The sequence below is a fragment of the Vulpes vulpes genome, chromosome 1 (genome assembly GCF_048418805.1).
Source record: "Vulpes vulpes isolate BD-2025 chromosome 1, VulVul3, whole genome shotgun sequence".
NCBI classification, from domain to species: Eukaryota; Metazoa; Chordata; class Mammalia; order Carnivora; family Canidae; genus Vulpes; species Vulpes vulpes.
The window spans coordinates 8,869,552-8,887,348 of record NC_132780.1 but is presented as its reverse complement, the minus strand read 5'-3'; the positions used below and the strand labels follow the sequence as shown (position 1 = coordinate 8,887,348).

The following is a 17,797-nucleotide window of genomic DNA, read 5'->3' as shown; positions in this document are numbered from 1 at the left end:
CGGGCCCAGGCCCTGCTGTATGGCTCAGTAACCATCCAATAAACAAATGAAAGAAGCTAGCAGCTAGTATTTATTGAGCCAGGCCTTGTTTAGGCTACTTTCCTCAACTAAGACTTACCTGGGGCCCTGGGAGTGCTAGGCTACAAGCCTTATTCCAAGGAAAGTGTTTTCTTGAACCATGCCTGGCATAGGAGAATCACTTAGGTAAGAGGACTCTTAGCTAGGTGACTAGGCAAATCCTTCTTTCTCTATATACGCCTGTTTTTCTCTAAAGTGAGGATCAGAAACCATTCTCACGTGCCTTTTAGGGACTTTGAGAGGATTCAAAGTGAATGAGTTCACATAAAGTGACTAATGCTCGTGCTATGCAGCTGGTACTCAATCTTTTTTTTTTTTTTTTTCCTGTTAGCTGATTGTTCAAACTTCAGATTCCCAGGCTCCTGCCCTGGAGGTTCTGAGTCCATAGGTGGAACTAAGAGCCTGAGTCCTTGGGGATCTGTGAGTTGAACAATGCCCTGGTGAGTCAGAGGCTCAAATACATTTGGGAAGTGAGGCTGTGCTCCCTGAATCTTTACAAACAATGATCTTACAGGGCAGGTACTGTTAGAATTTCTCAACTGTAGCAGTTGAGAAGACCCAGACTCCAGACTTGAAGGTCATATAGCAACTGGAAAAGTCAGGATTTGAACTCAGCTATGACGCTGTGGTGCCTCAGGAAATTCCAGAGAAAATTAAGTAAGACAATGTGCTAAGTACAAGACGTTTAACGTTCAAGGAACGAAGCTAGTCTATTACCAAAGAAACTGCTTAAATTCGGCTGCTCGCCAGGCATGCCACTGCTGGGAGGAGGCAGAGTGATTCTAACATAAAAGCCTTTGTCTCTGACCTGAATTTCTTTCTTGGGAGTGGGGGCACAGAGGCACTGTAGAGGTCCTGAACTAGAGCGAGGGGGTATGAAGATCCGATGTGTGTAGGTGGGCACAAGAATTGGAACATTCATGTGTCGGGGAGTGAAATCCGATGTGGAACAGACTTCCCAGAATCCCAAACCCAATTCACTCTAGTGTTAGTGTGAAACAATCCCTGAAATCTTGTCGTTCCAAGACCCAAAAGAATCTAAGGCAGGATGGATGGTGGTAGAGAATACTGGGTTGCTGCGCTGATGGATTAGATGGCTGAGTCAGTGAGAGACAGATGAATGGGTAGAGATGCAAATCTGGAGGGATGGATGAGTGGAGAAGGGTTGGTTGGACAACATGGACAGGAGACAGTGGAGGAATGGATGAATGGGTAGGAGAATGGGGGGTTAGGATGATGGGTGGATGAAGAGACAGAGTGGACGAAATAAAGCATAGCGTATGGATTGAAGTTGGAATAGGTAGCCAGGCAGGAGATGGACGGAGACTGCTGAACAAGATGAGCTGGGACACAGGAACAGGCTGAACTGCTAAGGGAATGGCCTTCCAAGTCTACTTGGAATGAAGCTGCTTAACTTGGCTTTTCTGGATGACATTGAGCAGTTCCTGAACTCTGAAAGCAAACACCGAATGGTAATGGAGAGTTCTAATTCTCAAAGACTATTTGAGATGCCTCCAGTATTCAGAACCACTGATTCACGGATGTGTCAGAGCTTCGCATTCATTGTCTTGTCATCTCCCACTGCCTCCAGAATGGGAAAAGATACAGAATTTCATAATATTAACAAAATATTAATGATATCCCCCTCCCCATCCCTGTTGAGTTAATCAAGGCAAGTAAAAAGGACCATTTGCCAAAGCAGCTCCCAGGAGTTGAAAAGCTGCAGCAATTTTTACACCTGTGTTCAGTGTCTGGACTTCAGGGTGAAGTTCTGAGGGTTGGTGGCATCTGGTTGAGATCCTTGCTTTTCAAGAAGCCTGGCATCCGGCTCATGTGTGGAAAGGGGCATCAGGAGTTCCCTGGGCCCCGCGAAGGCCCACAGATTCCTGGGGGGGCGCCAGGAGAGTGGGGTGGTTCAACCTGACCTGGGCCTTGGCCGGCCGCAGCCGCCCACCACCCCCGACGTGGATGTTGACCGTGGTGGCATAGCTGAGCCTCCTGGCTGGGGGTGGTGGGGGCTGGGGCTGGGGCGGTGGTGAAGGTGCCCGCGATGCGGGGGCAGAGGAGGACCAGGGACCCCGGGAGGCTGCGGGAGCGTCCCCCCCAGGCCCTTGCCGCCGAGCCAGGCTCTGGCTGATGTACGAGGCTGCCAGGTATCTTGAGAGGGCAGCTGCATTGGGGCCCAGGAGCTGACGGGTTGGAGGAGCGGGACTGTGGGGCGGGGTCAACTCTGAAGTCTCTGACCGGACTACAGGAGAGACCAGGTGGCCTCCCGGTTTGGACATAACCACGGCGCTCTGGCCCGGGGTGGGTACCAGGCCCTGGATGTCCTGAGAGCCTCTTTGCTCGGGCGAAAGCATTGCAGCTGGACCGTGCCCTTCTGTGAGGCTCTTCTGCTCCAACAAAGGTGCAGCAGATGGACCGGGGCTGTCTGGGAGGCTGTCCTGCTCGGGCAAAGGTGGGAGGGCCTGGACTTGGGTGTCCGGGAGGCCTGGTCGCTGGGGCAAAGGTGTGGTAGCTGGAACGTCTGGGTTGGGCACACATAGCGGCGTGCTGGCTGGGACCCGATCGTCTAGGCAGCTCCTGTGTGCAGGCAAAGGCGAGGGGTCTGGAGCCTGAACGTCTGAGCAGTCTTGGGGTGAAGACAGTGGAGCACCGGCTGGGACCTGATGGCTTAGGTGGCCTCCACATGCAGGCACAGGTGAGGCACCTGGAGCCTGAATGTCCGGGAGCTCGTGTCGCAGGGGCAGTGGGGTGCTGTCTGGGATCTGATGGTTCCCTCCACACATAAGCGAAGCGTTCACGGCCTGATCGCAGCCACCGGCTGGGAACTGAACATCCCGGGGACCTCCTTGCTTAGTTAGCGGGGTACCGGCTGGGGTCTGGGCGCGCAAGTGACCTTCTTGCTTCGGCATAGTGGCCGTGGCTACAACCGTAACATCGGAACAGCATCCCCGCCTGGGCAAAGCAGGGCTGCTTGGATCCCGGATGTCCACATGGCCTCCATCCTCAGCCAAAGGAGGGGTGCCTGGAACTTGGATTTCCAGGGGGGCTTCCTGAGCAGGCAAAGCTGTAGCCAGCACCCGAACACCTGGGGCGTCCTCCTGCTTCGGCACGGCTGCGGCAGCTCCGGCCACACTCTGTATATTCCAGAGGCCTCTCTGCTCAGACAACGGGGCCGCAGAAGGAACCCGGATGCCCAGATGGTCTTGCTCAGGCAAATTTGAAACCTTTAGACCCTCGCCCCCGAGGCAGCCTCCCTGCTTAGACAAAGGTGTGGCGGCTTGAACCCGGGTGGCGGGACCCAGAGGAACAGACTCCTGGGCACAGGTCAGCGGGAAGGCCAGCTCACAAACCAGCACATGTCCAAAGGCAGGCAGGGGCCCTGTGTGCACAGAAAGAACCGAGTCAGCACTCCCGTCTCTGCGTGGGCCGTCTCTGCGGACACACACCTGGACCTCACCTGGCTCAGCCTGCTCCTGCGGCAGGCAGGGGGACAGCTGCGGTTGGGCCAGGGCGCGCGGCCGGCGGCGGGGGGCGTTGGCCGACGCCCGGGTCTCAGCCCGCTGCATCTGCTGGATGCGCTCGCTGTAAAGCCGGGCTAACTCTCGCACTCGGGAGGCCGCCCGCTCCGAACTCGAACTCGGGGCTCCTGCCTTCCCACTCCCGCCGCTGCCTCCGCCCAGATCCGAATCTTCCAGGATGAGCAGTGGCTCCGGGAAACCCGGCCGGGCCAGCTGCCCCTGCTCCAGGGCCTGCCAGGCGCTCCGGATCTCCGAACAGGAGCGGAATTCCAGCTCATCCGGGAATCCCTGATCTCGGGGGACATCCTGCGGCTGGAAGTCTGGGAACGACTCCCCTTCCGCAGCCTCCTCCCGCCCTGCCCTGCCGCCTGAGGACGGCTCTCCCAGTTTTGTGGAACTGCTTCCAGGGAACAGTTCTCTCCTGGTGGCCAGGGCCTCATCGGGCCCCCGCAGAGGTCCCTGGAGCCATGAGTCACAGGGCAGGGTGGGAGCGCTGGGAAGACTAGGAATGTCAGGGACACTAGGTATGGCTGGAAGGCAGGGCATTTCAAAAACACTGGAAATGTCTGACAGACTGGGAAGGTGGGGAATCTTGGGAATTTCAGACAGGCTGGGAATTTCAGGGAGGTTGGGTGTATCTGGACTTTTCGTAAGGCCGGGAACGTCAGGATTTTCAGCTGCGCTGGAACTTTCGAGCCCCTCCAGGACATGGAGTGGGGAAGGCCCGCGTTCGTCCATTTCCAGCTCCTCCTCCTCCTCCTCTTCTGAAGAGTCCCGGCTGGGCAGGGCTTGGAATGTGAGGGGGTCACTGCCCTCCGGCACCTGGGAGTCTCCAGGGAACTTGGGGATGTCGTGGGGCGATGGCTGTAGTGGGCAGTGTGGAAGAGGCCAAAGATAATCAGGGCGGGCTGGCCCCCCACCCCGACCCCCAGCCAAGAGCCCCGAGGACACGATGCTGGGATGCCCAGCTCACCGCTGGATCCCGGAGGCCTCTCTGGTTCAGCAGCTCCAGGATCTCTTCAGTGATCGAGGTCCCAGAGGGTTCCAGGGTAGGGGGTCCAGTGTCTTCCAGGTCCTCAGGGGGTCCGGAAGCTGGAACTGGTGGCTGAGGCTCTAAGGTGGGGTACAGCTCCCCCTCACTGCCAGCGTGCTGTGAGCAAGGAGAGAGGATGGAGGGTAGGAGTCGAGGGCCCTGTCCCCTCCTCCCAGACCCAGGAGTCTGGGTCCCCAGACCCTGTCCTAGAGGACTTTTTTTTCCCTAGGGGACTTCTTACCTTGAGTCTAGGCTGAGCTGGGGATGGAGAGATGAGAAAGAGAAGAGTGAGATGCAGGAATAAGGCCCTTCCTGCCCCACCGATGAGCTGCCCCTGCCAACCCCTCCCCCATGCACATGGGCCATCCCCCGTGAAGACAGACAGGGCTGCACCCAGCTGGGCCAGGGCGGTCACGTACCGTTCTGTGGAAACATAACGTACGGGTCCTTCATTGGCTCTGGGGAGAGGACACAGTGACGTCAGGGGCCCAGCTCCCACCGCAATCTCCAGTCAACCTTTAGGTGGAGGACACTCACCGGACTGTCTGCGGCCACGGCGGGTAGCAGAGGGTCCTGGAGACGGAGCTGTGGGAGAGGCAGGTTAGAAGCCCGTGAGGGGCCCAGCCCCAGCTCCTGAAGGAGGAGAAGGCTGGGGGTGCAGCTGCTGGGGGAAGAGGTTGGGGGATCCTCAGGGTTCCGTCTTTACCTGTGTTCCTTCGTCCAGGAGTGAAACTTCTAGCGTCTCGAGGTCGGGGAGACCCAAGCGGGGGTGTCAGGGGCTCTGGGATAGGCTTACTTTTAGGAGCACCTAGGGGTAGAAATTTGGAACCCAATAATCTCCTTCTCCTTGGGGAGGAATTCCTCTGCTCCCACATCCTCCCAACCCAAGGCCTCAACTCACAGTGCAGGCTGTTTTCAAGGAGAACTTGTTTCGCCTGAAAGAGACAAGGACAAGGGTGGCGTCCCAGAGGCCTCATCTCTGAGCACCCCTGTCCTAGTCCCGGTAACGGGTGCTGCTACGTGTGAGGCTGATGATTGTTAGCAATCACCACGACTCTGGGGGGTCGGTGCTGATTCCTCCAGGGGAGGAAACTGAGACCAGAGAGGTTGCGTTACTTGCCCGAAGTCACAGAGCCGCAGGGTGGAGCTGGGATTCAAACCCAGGCAGCCTGACTCTGTGATTTATCGATCACAGTCTAAGTGGGTCCCCCAGCACTCAGGGTCTTGCGGTACTGGGGGGCCCGGGGGTAGTCCTCCAGCACGCTGAAGGCCCACGGATGGGCAGGAGCTGTACCTTGGCAGGGATAGAGGCCGGGTGGTTCTCAAAGAAGAGGCGCTGGAGACAGTGAATCCACAGCCTCTTCTCTTCTTGGTTCTTGGCCTGGGGGTGGGATGGGGTGGAGTAGGGAGCCGGGTGTGAGGTCTAGGGACCGAGGGGAACCCTGACCGCCCAGCCCCACCTGGCACTCACCTGGAGCAGGTGCCTGTGTTTGGGAATGGTCAGATCGGACACCTTGAACCCCAGAGGGTCTCGAGGGCTCTCGCTCACACTCAGGTTGCAGCACTGGGGTGAGGGGAGACAGAGGGGCAGCAACCTGAGACTGGGCAGAGGCCTCCTGTGCGTATCTGGGTCCCTACCTCCCAGACAGATGTGCCCCTAACGTTGCGTGGTGGGTCCTCTTTGCCCCTGGTGAGCCTCCCCACCAGGCTGGGCTCTGCCCTCCTTCACCGGCCCCTCCCCTTCATCTGGATCAAGAAGATGCTTGCCAGGTGGGCAAATCCAGCCCCCGCTCCCCAGGTCCTCACCTGCATCCTGCTTGGCCTCACCCCTCATTAAACCTCACCCTCCCATCCTTGGACTCAAGAAAATGTGGCCCTTTTAAGCTGGGTGGTCCCTTTTTTGCAGACCGTGCCCCGGGTCCTCCCTGTAAGGACACTGGTATATACGACACAGCTGGCAGGTAACCCTCTGGCCTCGCCCCCAACCCTGAACTCACGAAGATGTGGCCCTTGTAGGTGTACTCCGGTCCCCGGCGCTTGGCCACGAGCAGCATCCGGGAGAAGAGAAAGAGCAGCCGCTCGCCCCCTCGAAGTCGGGGGCCGCCCCCGCCGCCGCCTCGGAAGGCGCCCTCCAGCACCAGCTCCCCGAAGGCGCTGAGCTCCGGGCCGGTCCAGCCGCCCAGCCGCCGCTGCACTTCCTGCCGGGCCCCGCCAGGTGCGACGGCAGAAGCGGGCACAGCAAGACAGGGGCGTTAGCAACACGGCCCTCCGAGGCCACCCGGGGAGCACTGATCCCCACCCTCCCCCTGCCAAAGGCCCCCCCTGCCCCGTCCAGCCGCCCCTCCCCCGCTGGGGTCACCTGGAGGCGCGCAGCATGCTCCTGCTTGCGTTTCATGTCATTGATGTACCAGGCGACGGCTGTCATGGACACAATCGCCTCTTCCACCATCTCGCGGCCCCCGGCGCCCGGGCCCTCCGCCCAGTGCTTGCCAAGCTCCTGCCAGGCAGCCACCAGGCACCCAGGGAGGGGACAGACATGAGAGAAAGATGAGAACGACAGGAGACAGACAGAGGTTGGGGCAGACGTGGCGACCCAGAGAAGGGGACAAACAGCAGAGACAGAAAGTGGAATCAGCTGGCGCCAGAAGCCCCGGCCCCAACTGCTGTCCCGGTTTCTAGGGGACTTGTCCTTTGGCCCACCCTCCAGATGTACCACCAGGACCCCCCCCCCCCCACTACGAGCAGCCCCCCAGGGCCACGGCTGACCTGCAGCAGCAGGTGGTACTTGAGGATCCGCTGAACAGGTTTGAGCAGGAAGCTCTGCAGGGGCAGCGAGTGGTGGAGCTGGGCCTGGCGCTCCTGCAACCACAGGGCTGCGGGCGGGGACAGCGACAGCTCCCGGAGCAGGGCTAGGGAGCTGGGGGCACAGCACGGGTCAGGGGTCAGCTGGCGGCCTCGGTGGGCGGGCTGGGAGTGGCCAGGGTTGCAGGGGCTGGGGGACTGGGGGGCGGTCAGGGGCAGCTTAGGGAGAGGTGGGGGGGTCAGGCAGGGGTCAAGCAGGGCGGGTGGAGGTGGAGGGGGTGGAGGGAGGCTGGCTGGCGCATCCGCATCCGCTCAGTGGGCAAGGCCTGGGGCCCAGCAGGGGCTCCTCACCCCTCACCTCGGGTAGTTCATGCAGTACAACGTGTAGATGTCAAAATCCTCACTCTGCGGGGGACACGGGAGTCGGGGAGAGCTGAGGTGTGACTGCCCCACCCCGTGGGCCCCTCAGGCCTGGCCCAGGCCTGCCCTGCCCCACCCCCTACCCAGGCCACTGCATCCCAAACTGGGCACCGTCACTCCTGACTCACCCTCTGCACAAAGCACTCGGCAATGCCCCCCGCACTGGGGCTGCCCTCTAGGTCCTCCAGGAGCTCACTGTGGGGGAGAGGGGGAGGTGAGGGACTGCCCCGGCCCCCAAGCCCCCTGCGGGAGGACTCCAGGAAGCTGGGGACTTGGCTGTCAGGATCTCTCAAGGGGCCACCTATCCAAAGGGAGTCTTCTGAGTGCTACACGGGAGATCACAACCTGCTCAGCCTTTATCCACGGACAGCGTCACCTTCCTCAGCCCAAAATCTTGTTATAGCTGACATGAGCCTTGAGGGGGGGGGGGGGTGGAATCTTGTGATATGACCCCAGGAGAGGGGCATCATGACCCTCAGAGCTGTGATGATCTTAAGATCCTGAGAGCTTGTCATGACTTCTCAGATCTCCTGCAATGATCTCAAGATCTCATTAAGATGCTCGCAGGTGTCAAGATCCTTGGATCCCAGCCTCGTCCTCGCTGGGTCCCGGCCAACCATCTGGTTTGTCTGGGACTGAGGGGTTTCCCAGGACGGGATGGTGATGAAAATGCTCACACTGGCATGATCTTCAGGCCCGGGAGCCCCGGATCCATCGTGATCCCAGACCTGACATGGTACTGAGACACCCCAATATTTAGACCTCATCTGGGTCCTCAGACTCCATCCCCCTCACCCTCCGCCACTCTGGGTCCTCACTCCCCGTCGTGATCCCTGCCCGGTGGCGCTACAGCCCAGGTACCAGCCTGGACGGGGCAAGATGGGGCTCCAAGGTTTGGGTCAGGCTACAGCCCACCGCCCCTGACCCTGCCGGCCGGTGCCCTGGCCCATCCCTCCTGCCTCTGACCTGCTGAACTCGTAGATGTCCTCGATGTTGGCAAATAGTATGCCCACCTGCTCCGCGCTCAGCCCCAGGACCCCACCGTCCAGCAGAGGGCCCAGGTAGTCCTGTGGGGGTGACTGGGGTTATGGGGGTGGAGGCCGGCCGGGGTTCCCACTGGGCTCAGGTGCCCACCTGCCTCACCTCCACGATGCTGCGAAGGTCCCGGACATAGGCCCGCTCTGTCTCCACGATCTCTCGTGCCACTCGCTCCAGCCTCGAGGGTTTGGCCGAACCCGGGGTGCCCACAGGTGACAGATGCAGGCGGATGGGGGGCCCTGGAAGGGGCTCTGGCCTGGACGCTGAGCAAGCTGGGGTGGGCCCCGGAGCCGGGTCCCCCTCGGAGCCCACAGTGCTGAGGGATGTGGAGCTCCCAGAACCTCGGGGGGAGGCCATGGCCGGGGTTGCAGGGGCTGCTGGGGGTGTGGAGCAGATCAGGGAGGGTCTCCCCAAACACAGCGAGTGCTCTCAGCCCTACACTCACCCCCACCCGGTTGAGCCTGGGCTTTCCCCTGGGTTCCCTTCTCCTCTGCCCTGGTCTGCTCTGGTCCTGTCCAGTCCTCTCCCTTCAAGGTCTTCTCTGGGCTCTGGCCTCCACTCTTCTAATCCACCTCCATGTGTCAGCCTGGGAGATCTTTATTAATTGGCCCATTTGACCCTGTCACTCCAAGCATAACCCTTTCATATCCTGAGGATAAAGTCCAAATTTATCAGATCCACAGGGCCTTATGCAACGCGGCCATTAAAGACCTTTCCATTCTGCTCTCTTCGCACAGCCACACCACTTCTCACCAGTCCTATTCGACTGCTTTCACTCACTTAAAAAAAACCCAAACAGCCTCTCTCACCTCTGCACACACCGTTCCCTCCGTGAAGAATACTCTTCCTTGCTTTTCCCAACTCCGTCCTCCTAATCTTTCGGTTCTGTTTAGATGTCCCCTCCTCCACACAGCATCCACTGCCTTCCCAGACGGGGCTCCCACAGTGAGGGGACGGGTCTTTCTCTACCAACCCCCCCTACACCCTGTCCCAGCCCTGACCTGGGTTTCCCCCTCTGGGCTGTCCCCGTCTGGGGACGGTGTCATCCGCCCGCGCAGAGCTCTGCGTAGGCAGGGCTGGGACTGTCCCTGTCACCCTGTGTTGTCAGCACTGCCCAGCACCCGGCCAGCCACCGAGGGCTGCAGTGCCCGGAATGAAGGACAAACGCCCAGCAGACCCCCACCCTCCCTTGCACGCTCACCTGTCTGGGTCTCACACACAGCTGCACAGTTGCACACTTCACCTGTGGGGCCGCGGCCAAGGCCAGGGCTGGGTTTGGACAGGCTGGGTCCCCGGGCTCCCTCGGGCATGGCTGAGCGGCTCAGCGGCTGCAGCAGGAAGACCCCCTTCTGGGATGCGAGGACCCCATCAGCCTCCCCCGCCGCCCACACTCACAGATTGGGCCAGGGACTTGGGAGCACGGTCTAAACCCACGCGGGACCCCCGAGAGTAACGAATGGGGCAGACGGAGGCCGAGCGCTAGAAAGAGGGGCACAAGGAGAGGCAACACAGAGGAAAAGATGGAAAGGTTGAGACAAAGAAGAGTGAAGCCGGGAGCCTGGTCTGTCCGGGCCGGCGGCTCAGGGATCCTGGGAACGCTCGGGCTCCGGCTGGAGCGGAGGGCGAGGGGCAGGGCTGGGAAAAGCCGTGGGCGGGAGGCCGCGGGGTCCCAGGGGAGGGCGGAGGAGGCTGGGGGACCGGATGCCAGGGTCCTGCAGACGGCTCCCTCCCCCGCCCGGGACTGCGAGTTGGGGCGCTGGCCCTGAGCCCTCGACCCACCTCCCCTCCTCCGGCCGGTCCCTCCGCGATCCGCTTACTGTCCCCACCGCCGCAGCCCGGGTCCCCAGCGCCTTCCCACACCCCTCCAGACCCAAACTCCCGCCGGCGCCTCCGCTCGCCCCCCGCCGGCACGCCCCCTCATTGTTCGGCGGCTGCGGCGCCGCCCCCTCCCCCAGCCCGTCGGGGCCCCTCGCCTCCCCCCTCACCTCCCAGGGAGTCTCCAGCCCCGAGCCGAGGCTGCTCGCTGCTTATTCGACCCCAGCACGGTCCCCGGGGAGGCGCAAGGCCGGACTCCCCGGTCTCCGCGAGTCAGGGGCGTGCACTTCGGGTTCTCAGGCTCCGGGGACCAGAATCCGGGGTCTCTCGGAGAATGGGATGCAGCGGTCCGAACTGCTCGGTCCTCTAAACGAGGGATGCTGGGGGTCCCGACTCTTGGGTCTCGGATGGGGCGCTGCGGACCCAAATTCCTGAGTCTTCTAGGTAGGGCTGTGGGGCGACCGGATTCCCGAGTTCTCCCAACTCCAGGAGCAGAGGTTAAACCATCTCCAGGCCGGGGTCCCAAATTCCTGGGTCCCCTTGAAGTAGTGGGCGTTTCAGCCCCAGACTGGCTGGGGCGCTAGGAGTCCGTGTGCCAAGTTCGGATGTCTGGGCTCGGGTGTCTGGGAACCCTGGAGGAAGTCACCGGTCCAGGATCCGAAGTTCTTTAAACCGGGGTGCGGGAAGCTCGGCCTCCGGGATCGCGCCGGTCTGAGGTCCCGGACTGCCGGCTCCTCCAGGAGGGGGCGCTGGGCACCTGGCTATCTGGGCTCCTTTAGCCTGCGCTTCGGGGTCTCTCAGGGCGCGGTGCACACTCGCGACTCCCGAGTCCACGACTTTGAGCCCCTCAGGCTCTGGGACGAGTACCGCGGGGCTCCCGCGGCGGCGGCGCCACATCTGTGGCGGGAGAGTCCGGTCCCAGCTGTGAGGCGGGGGGCGGTCGCCTGGGGCCTCCCCTCCCCCCCCCCCAGCCGCCCGGGCTCATATCCTGTTCCCGCCCGCGGGGGGGAGGGGCTGCCTTCCGGCCGGCCAGCGGGTAAAGGGTTAAGACCCCTCCCCTGGCTCTGAATATTCATGAGAAGGCGAGTCCCAGGCAGGCCCCGCCCCCGCATTCCAAACGCCTCTCTTTTACTTTTCCCTTTTACAGCAAGGGCCTTCGGGGCGTGAGAATCCGGAACTGGTAGCCCGCTTTCTCCCATTGGTCAACCAAAAGATTCTTATTTGCATATGCAGTAAAAGGCGGAGTTGTCCAGTAAAGTCACGTGGCCAAGAACGACTGAAGGACCTCGCGACGCGAGGGTGCGGCCGGAGCTCCAGTGGCGCAATCGGTTAGCGCGCGGTACTTATACGACAGTGCGAGCGGAGCGATGCCGAGGTTGTGAGTTCGATCCTCACCTGGAGCATCTCTTTTTCCTCGGCCTCTTTTTAGAAATGTATACATCTTAAAAATCACCAAAAACATCACATCGTCAGTTATAGGAATGAATGTTTTGATCTTCGGAGTTTTCGGGCTGGAAAGACTCCTGGAACTCGCGATCGCCCGGGAGAGCGGCCTGTGTTGCGGGGAGGTGCCGTTTCCATCCGGGCCGCCAGAGGGTAGTATGGCCTCTTAAATGGGTCTGCAAATCTCAGTTTAAGACTTCTGTAGAGGTGTAGTGTCCTCCGCAAACTGTGTATGGCACTGCCTCTTCATCTTTTCTGTCTTGGATTTTTTTTTTCCATATAACACCGTATTGTACAACATGATTCAATATATTCATAAATTGTGAAATGATTACTGTAAGTTTACTTAACATCAATCACGTCATATAGTTACTAATTTTTTTCCGCCTGTGTCTTGGAGTTAACTTCTACTCCCTCTCTTCCTCCCTTTTCCTGCATTGATGTGTTTCTTTGAACAAATGCTAAACATCCAATACGTGGCTGACTTCTGTTTAGGGTTTAGGCATGAGCAATTAACAAGACCAAGTCCCTGCTTCTGAGGGTTTGACACTCCAATGAGGTTTCATGTAAACATGAAAACTACATTTTATATATTACATGGTGGTGAATGTCCGGGAAAAAGCAGAGCAAAGTAGGGAGGATGAGATGAGGGTGTTCCAGCTTCAGTGAGGATTGTGATCCTAGTAGTGAAACACCATCTCACTGAGGAGACATCTGAGCAGAGACCTCAAGGAGGGAAGTAGGCCATGAGGATACCTGGGGGGTATATTCCAGGCAGAGGCAGCAGTCGGTGGAAAGGCCCCGGGGCTGAAGCAGGACAGCTATATTGGTGAGGGGCTAGGAAGCCAGTGACTGGAGCAAGAGTGGCCAAAGATAAGAGCCAGGCCTTGTAGGCTGGTGAGGACTTGGGACTTTGCCTTTAATGTGACCTGACTGACTCAGGCGGCAGGACAGGTTCCCTGTGGTTGTCTTGTTGGGGAGGGAGGTTCCTGAGCCAGGAGAGGGGGAAGGGGCTACTAGGAAGGTTCAGGGGGGAGATGATGCTGGATGGGACCCAGGTGGGGGCCGCAGCATGGGACCCGGGTGAGGCCCCCAGGAGGCAGGTGGATCTCTGTACAGGATGAATCAGACAGAAGTGCTGTTGGACGGGGGTGTGGGTTTGACAAAGAGGAGCCAAGGGCACTCGCAGGTGTTTGGCACTGGTAGCTGGCCGTATGGGTCATTTTCAAAGATGAAGTTTCTGTTTTTCGAAGGGGCAGAGAACCTGTTTTTTGGTTTTTTTGTTTTGTTTTGTTTTGTTTTTGCTAAGGGAAGGGCCAGAGATGTCAGTTTCTCTTTCTTTCGTGTCTTCTGTAGACGTCTGCGCGGCTTGTTCTTGCTCTCCGCCTCCCCAGTGTCTTTGGGTCTCCGTGTTTGTCTTTTACTCGAACCCTTTCTCCTAAGCGTGGGGATCTGAGCCCTTTCCTAAAAATGAGGGGAGGCCAGTGTCCTGGAAGGGGAGATGAATGGCCAGGGCCGGCCAGGGGGCGAGAGAGCACCAAAGAGGAGAGGGCCCGGAGGCCGGAGGAGGGGAGGGGGGCAGAGGAGGAGGGGGGGACTGGAGAGGGAGAGGCAGAGGCAGGACCCCAGCAGGAGGGCGCAGAGGGGTGGGGAGCAGAGGTGGAACCGAGCAGACAATGAGTGAGTGAGACGCAGGGAGGAACAGGGTGGAGAGGGCAGGCCGGGTGGGGGGGGGGGGGCAGGGAGAGGAGGGGAACTGAAGGAAAGAGAGGAAGGGGGAAGGGGTGGGGGGGGCTGGATGGGGAACCAGGGGAAGGGAGAGGGCTGCTGGGGGAGGGGCGGCCTTGGAGAGGGGGAGGGGGAGGGGAGGGCGGCGCGGGAGGGTCAGGGGAGGAGGAACTGACGGGGGAGGCCGAGGAGCCGAGAGGGAAGTGGGGGAGGGGAGCGGGGGAAGGGGCAGGGGAGGCGGCGGCGGAAGGGGGGCGGGGCGCCGGCGCTGACGCGGGGCGGCTTCCGGGCGCGGGGCGGCCTGCTCCCCCGCCGCAGGGTGGGTCCCGCCGCCTGTTGCCTTGTATGGTCCGAGGCCGCCGCGGTCCCCCGGGCCCCGCCCGACGCGGCCGCGACCCGCCCCGGGCTCTGGGGGGGGGTCCCCCGCCTCGGCCGCGCGCCCCCAAGGCCCCCGGACGCCGACGGCCCGCAACGCCGAGTCCTCGGGGCCCGACGGGCCACGACCCTGCCCCTCGGAGGTCGGGCCGGGAAGCCGCAGGCGGCACTGGGCGCGCCCCGCAAGGTTTCCGAGCCACGAGAGTCCAGGATTCCAGGGCGCGGAGACTCCGAGAGTCGAATCCTGAGGCTTTCACGCCGCCTCCCCCCGGGTCCCGAAAGCCTGAGTCCCCCTCACCCCCCACCCCAGGCTGTCACGTCCCGGAAGGCCGCCGGCACCCCCGGCGCCCCGACTTTCGGGATGCCCCCTCCCCCCCGCCGCGCCGCCCCCGTGCGCCCTGGGCTCGCTCCCCGGCACATTCCGTCCTCTCCGCCCCGCCCTCCTCCCTCGGCCCCGTGGGGACGGAAACATGCCGTCCCGCCCGCGCCCGGCCGAGGGCTGTGGGTCACGGAGCCCGGCCGGACGGCAGCTGGCTCTCCGAGATCCGAGCGTGACCTCACCTGGGCCCGCCCTCTCAGGTGAACGGCCGGGCCCGGTGACGTCACTTCCTGCCAGGTAAGCGCCGCGGGCGGCTCGGCCTGCGGGGCGGAGGGGGGCGGAGGGGCCGTCGGCGGACCCTACCCTCTCCCGCTTCTAAACACTCCCCGCCCCTCTCGACCGCTTCTGGACCGCAGAGGACTCCGGGATTGCAGTTTACACACAGATTCCTTTTATTTAAAAATTCCAAAAACCACAAAAATAAACTTTTAACAATATATTACTTAATATATTATTATAGCATACTTATAACAATAATTATTCCATCGTTTCCAATATTACAAAAAGGAGGAAGAAAAATACAAGGGAAGCAGACGACCCAATATATATAAATACTATAAAATCCATTAGAATAAATAAAGTCGTCATAAATAAAGGGCCCAATGGCTGGGGGGGATTGGGGGTGGGGGGGTTTGGCAATGGCTTTGGCTACTTGCTTTTGGAGGGAAATTCGAGCACCAGGATTCCCCCTTGGGGGAGGCTCCAGTCACCACCAGACTCTGGAACCTCAGGGTCTAGGAGAAATTGGGAGGGGGCAGTGGGAGCCTATTATTCACAGCATTGGGAAAGGGAGGGGTGGGTAGAGGGCTCACTGCCTTCCTCAAATCTGCTACATACTTTTTTTTTACAAGACCCAGAAAACTCCCCACCCCAACACCATGAACACGGAGCTTGCACACTGGGGACCTGCCCCAGCGTGGGGTCAGGGGAGTGGGTTAATGCACTTTGGAAGGTAGGGGGAGGCTACTTGATTGAGTCCCCCAAGTTCCCCACAGCCCCGGGGCCCCTGTGGAACCCACAGCAAAAGAGAAATGGCCCCCTTGAGATCCAGCTGATCTGTACTGGGCGGGCACTTGTCACTCAGAAACAGAGATGCGGTTGAAGATGGGGAGTCGCCGGGGGGCTGCAGGTGGCTGGGGTGGCCCAAAAATCCCAGCCTCGAAAACAGGCGAGTCGGATCCCCCTAGGCTGCTGCCGCTGCTGGCATATTCTTCAGGATCAGATCCCAGGGACTGTGCAGAGGGGCTCCGAGCCAGGCCACCCAAGGGCCCCCAGACGCTACTGGGGGTAGCCCTTCGGCAGGAGGGGCAACAGACTGCGGTGGGGTCCCTTCGGGCCACCGGGGTCCCAGGGGCAGCAGAGAACGCAGAGGGTGAAAGTGGAAGGTCCCCAGGTGGCGGTGGTGGGGAGCTGGAGGGAGAGAAGGAGCAGGAGGACAGGGAAGGGCCTGTCAGGCCTGCTGGTGGTGGTGACGGTCGGCGGCCGGAGGGCAGGCCGGAGAAGCTGATGCTCTGGCGCAGCACATGAGGGTGGCCGGGGGCAGCCAGATCTTCGCTGGGGTTGTGGATGAAGTGGCAGCGTGAGCCGTAGGGGCAGCCGCCCTGGAGGTAGAACTTGTGGCAGAGTTCGGTCTTGTACTTGGGGTGGCGGCTGGCCTGGCGCAGCTCGCCCAGCCCGTGGGCAAACTGGCACTTAGCCCCGTAGCGGCAGCGCCCACTCTCGGAGAAGGTCCGACACAGCTCGGTCTTGTACCGGGATGAGGTGGTGGGAGTCGCAGTAGGTGAGGTGGGTGAAGGCGACAGTTCAGGGCCTGGGCGGGGAGCCAGGGGTGCGAAACCCGGGGGTGGTGGCACCCAGCCACAGCTTGGACTCTCCACCAGGCTGGTGGAGCGGCCAGGCAGGCGGCCACTGATCCCAACCCGGCTCCTCTCGGGTGAGCTGGGGCTCCAGAGCCCGGAGGGGGGCCAGCCTGGGATGGACTCCGTCTCTCCGTGGTCAGATGGCATGTCAGGGCTCAGCGACAGGAGGCTCTGTGGGAACAAGGATCGGTTAAGAAACCGAAAATGCTGGGTGACGCCCCACCCCAGCTGCAGGGCACCTAAGAGCTTGCCAGTCCGGTTTGTGGGCTCCCGGCCTGAGCCCCACCTGCCCACATTAAAATATGGGTGCCAGATGGCAGGGATCCCGATTTGGAAGTTCAGAATCTCACCACCCCCCCGCCCCCCCGCGACAGAAGTGTCTCCCGAGGGACCCAGAGTCCCCGGCTCTCCAGGCCGGATCAAAACAAGACCCCAGAGTCAGACAACACCACTGTCCTCCCAATTTCGAGCCTCTGGGCCCCTGGGGAGCTGACCCCTCGCACCGGGTTCTCCAGTTTCACAGCTGCAGAAGCGGGCAAAGTTAGCCGCGGAGTCGGGAAGCCCTCGCACTCGAGAGTTCCCAGGCTCTGGCTGGCCCGAGGGGCGGAGGGACAGAGTCGGCCCCCCCTCACCCCGGGACTCCGCGCCCAGGGCCGCCTCCGCGCCAAACCGCGCCCTCAGCAACCACTGGGGGTCAGGCCAGGTGTGGGGCCATTTCCGCCTCCAGGCAGCCCTGGACTCCGACGAGTCCCCCGGCCTCCCGACTCCCGAGGGCCGAGACCCGAAAGTCGCGGGCTCTGTTTTCGCCTCCTGAGAGCCGCGCGGCTGTGGGAAGGGAGGCAGGGCCCCCGGGCCGGGCCGGAGCTGTGGGCACTAGCGCTCGTCGCCCTGGGGGGGCGGGCGGGCCCCGGGGGTCGCCTGCGGGGCTCACCTTGTAGATGGCGGTGAGGTCCATGGTGGCGCGATCCATGGCGGCGCGAGCGGCCGAGGGGTGAGGAGCGGGCCGGGAGGGCGAGCGCTGAAGTCAGGCTGCGGTCGGCCGGCCGAGCCCGGGCTTTTATAGAGGCGGGCGAGGGGGGGCGGGCCGGGTGGGTGGGGCCAGAAGGGGCGCTTCCCGGACGCGCGCCCCCAGCAAGGCCCGCCCGGCCCCCGGCCAGGACGCACCGGAGCCCGGCCCCGCGGGCGGCCGCAAGCGGGGAGTGCCCCGGCCCGGGGGTGGGGGCAGGGGGGGCAGGGGGGACAGGGGGGTGTCGGCCCAGTTTCCAAGGCTGGAGAGAGCGAGGCGCGGAGAAGCGAGCTGGGC

General features: G+C 61.6%; 2 protein-coding genes and 1 non-coding gene across 4 annotated transcripts; 1 reads left to right on the top strand and 2 right to left on the bottom strand.

Moving 5' to 3' along the window:
• Window positions 1-1,612: 1,612 nt before the first annotated feature.
• Window positions 1,613-11,636, bottom strand: PLEKHG2 (pleckstrin homology and RhoGEF domain containing G2). 2 transcript variants are annotated; one of them, XM_026010073.2, is made up of 19 exons: window positions 10,881-11,636; window positions 10,097-10,223; window positions 9,001-9,272; window positions 8,824-8,924; window positions 7,986-8,052; window positions 7,796-7,842; window positions 7,402-7,552; window positions 6,995-7,132; window positions 6,633-6,833; window positions 6,107-6,199; window positions 5,930-6,016; window positions 5,537-5,570; window positions 5,342-5,443; window positions 5,173-5,220; window positions 5,055-5,093; window positions 4,877-4,893; window positions 4,576-4,752; window positions 3,542-4,466; window positions 1,613-3,463 (listed from the first exon to the last, which is right to left on the bottom strand). In XM_026010073.2, the coding sequence occupies exons 2-19, from the start codon at window positions 10,203-10,205 to the stop codon at window positions 1,908-1,910; spliced, it is 4,164 nt and encodes a 1,387-aa protein (XP_025865858.2). In that variant the 5' UTR covers window positions 10,206-10,223; window positions 10,881-11,636; the 3' UTR covers window positions 1,613-1,907. The 2 variants fall into 2 exon arrangements, with proteins under 2 accessions (XP_025865858.2, XP_025865859.2); XM_026010074.2 differs by having other exon boundaries at window positions 9,001-9,269; window positions 10,881-11,611.
• A 384-nt stretch (window positions 11,637-12,020) lies between these two features.
• Window positions 12,021-12,113, top strand: TRNAI-UAU (transfer RNA isoleucine (anticodon UAU)). Its single transcript is given in 2 exon segments — window positions 12,021-12,058; window positions 12,078-12,113. It is a non-coding gene; the product is annotated as a tRNA-Ile (tRNA).
• Window positions 12,114-15,003: 2,890 nt separating this feature from the next.
• Window positions 15,004-17,579, bottom strand: ZFP36 (ZFP36 ring finger protein). The gene is made up of 2 exons (XM_026010075.2): window positions 17,426-17,579; window positions 15,004-16,665 (listed from the first exon to the last, which is right to left on the bottom strand). Exons 1-2 carry the CDS (start codon window positions 17,462-17,464, stop codon window positions 15,712-15,714), a joined length of 993 nt encoding a protein of 330 aa, XP_025865860.1. The 5' UTR covers window positions 17,465-17,579; the 3' UTR covers window positions 15,004-15,711.
• Window positions 17,580-17,797: the final 218 nt, after the last annotated feature.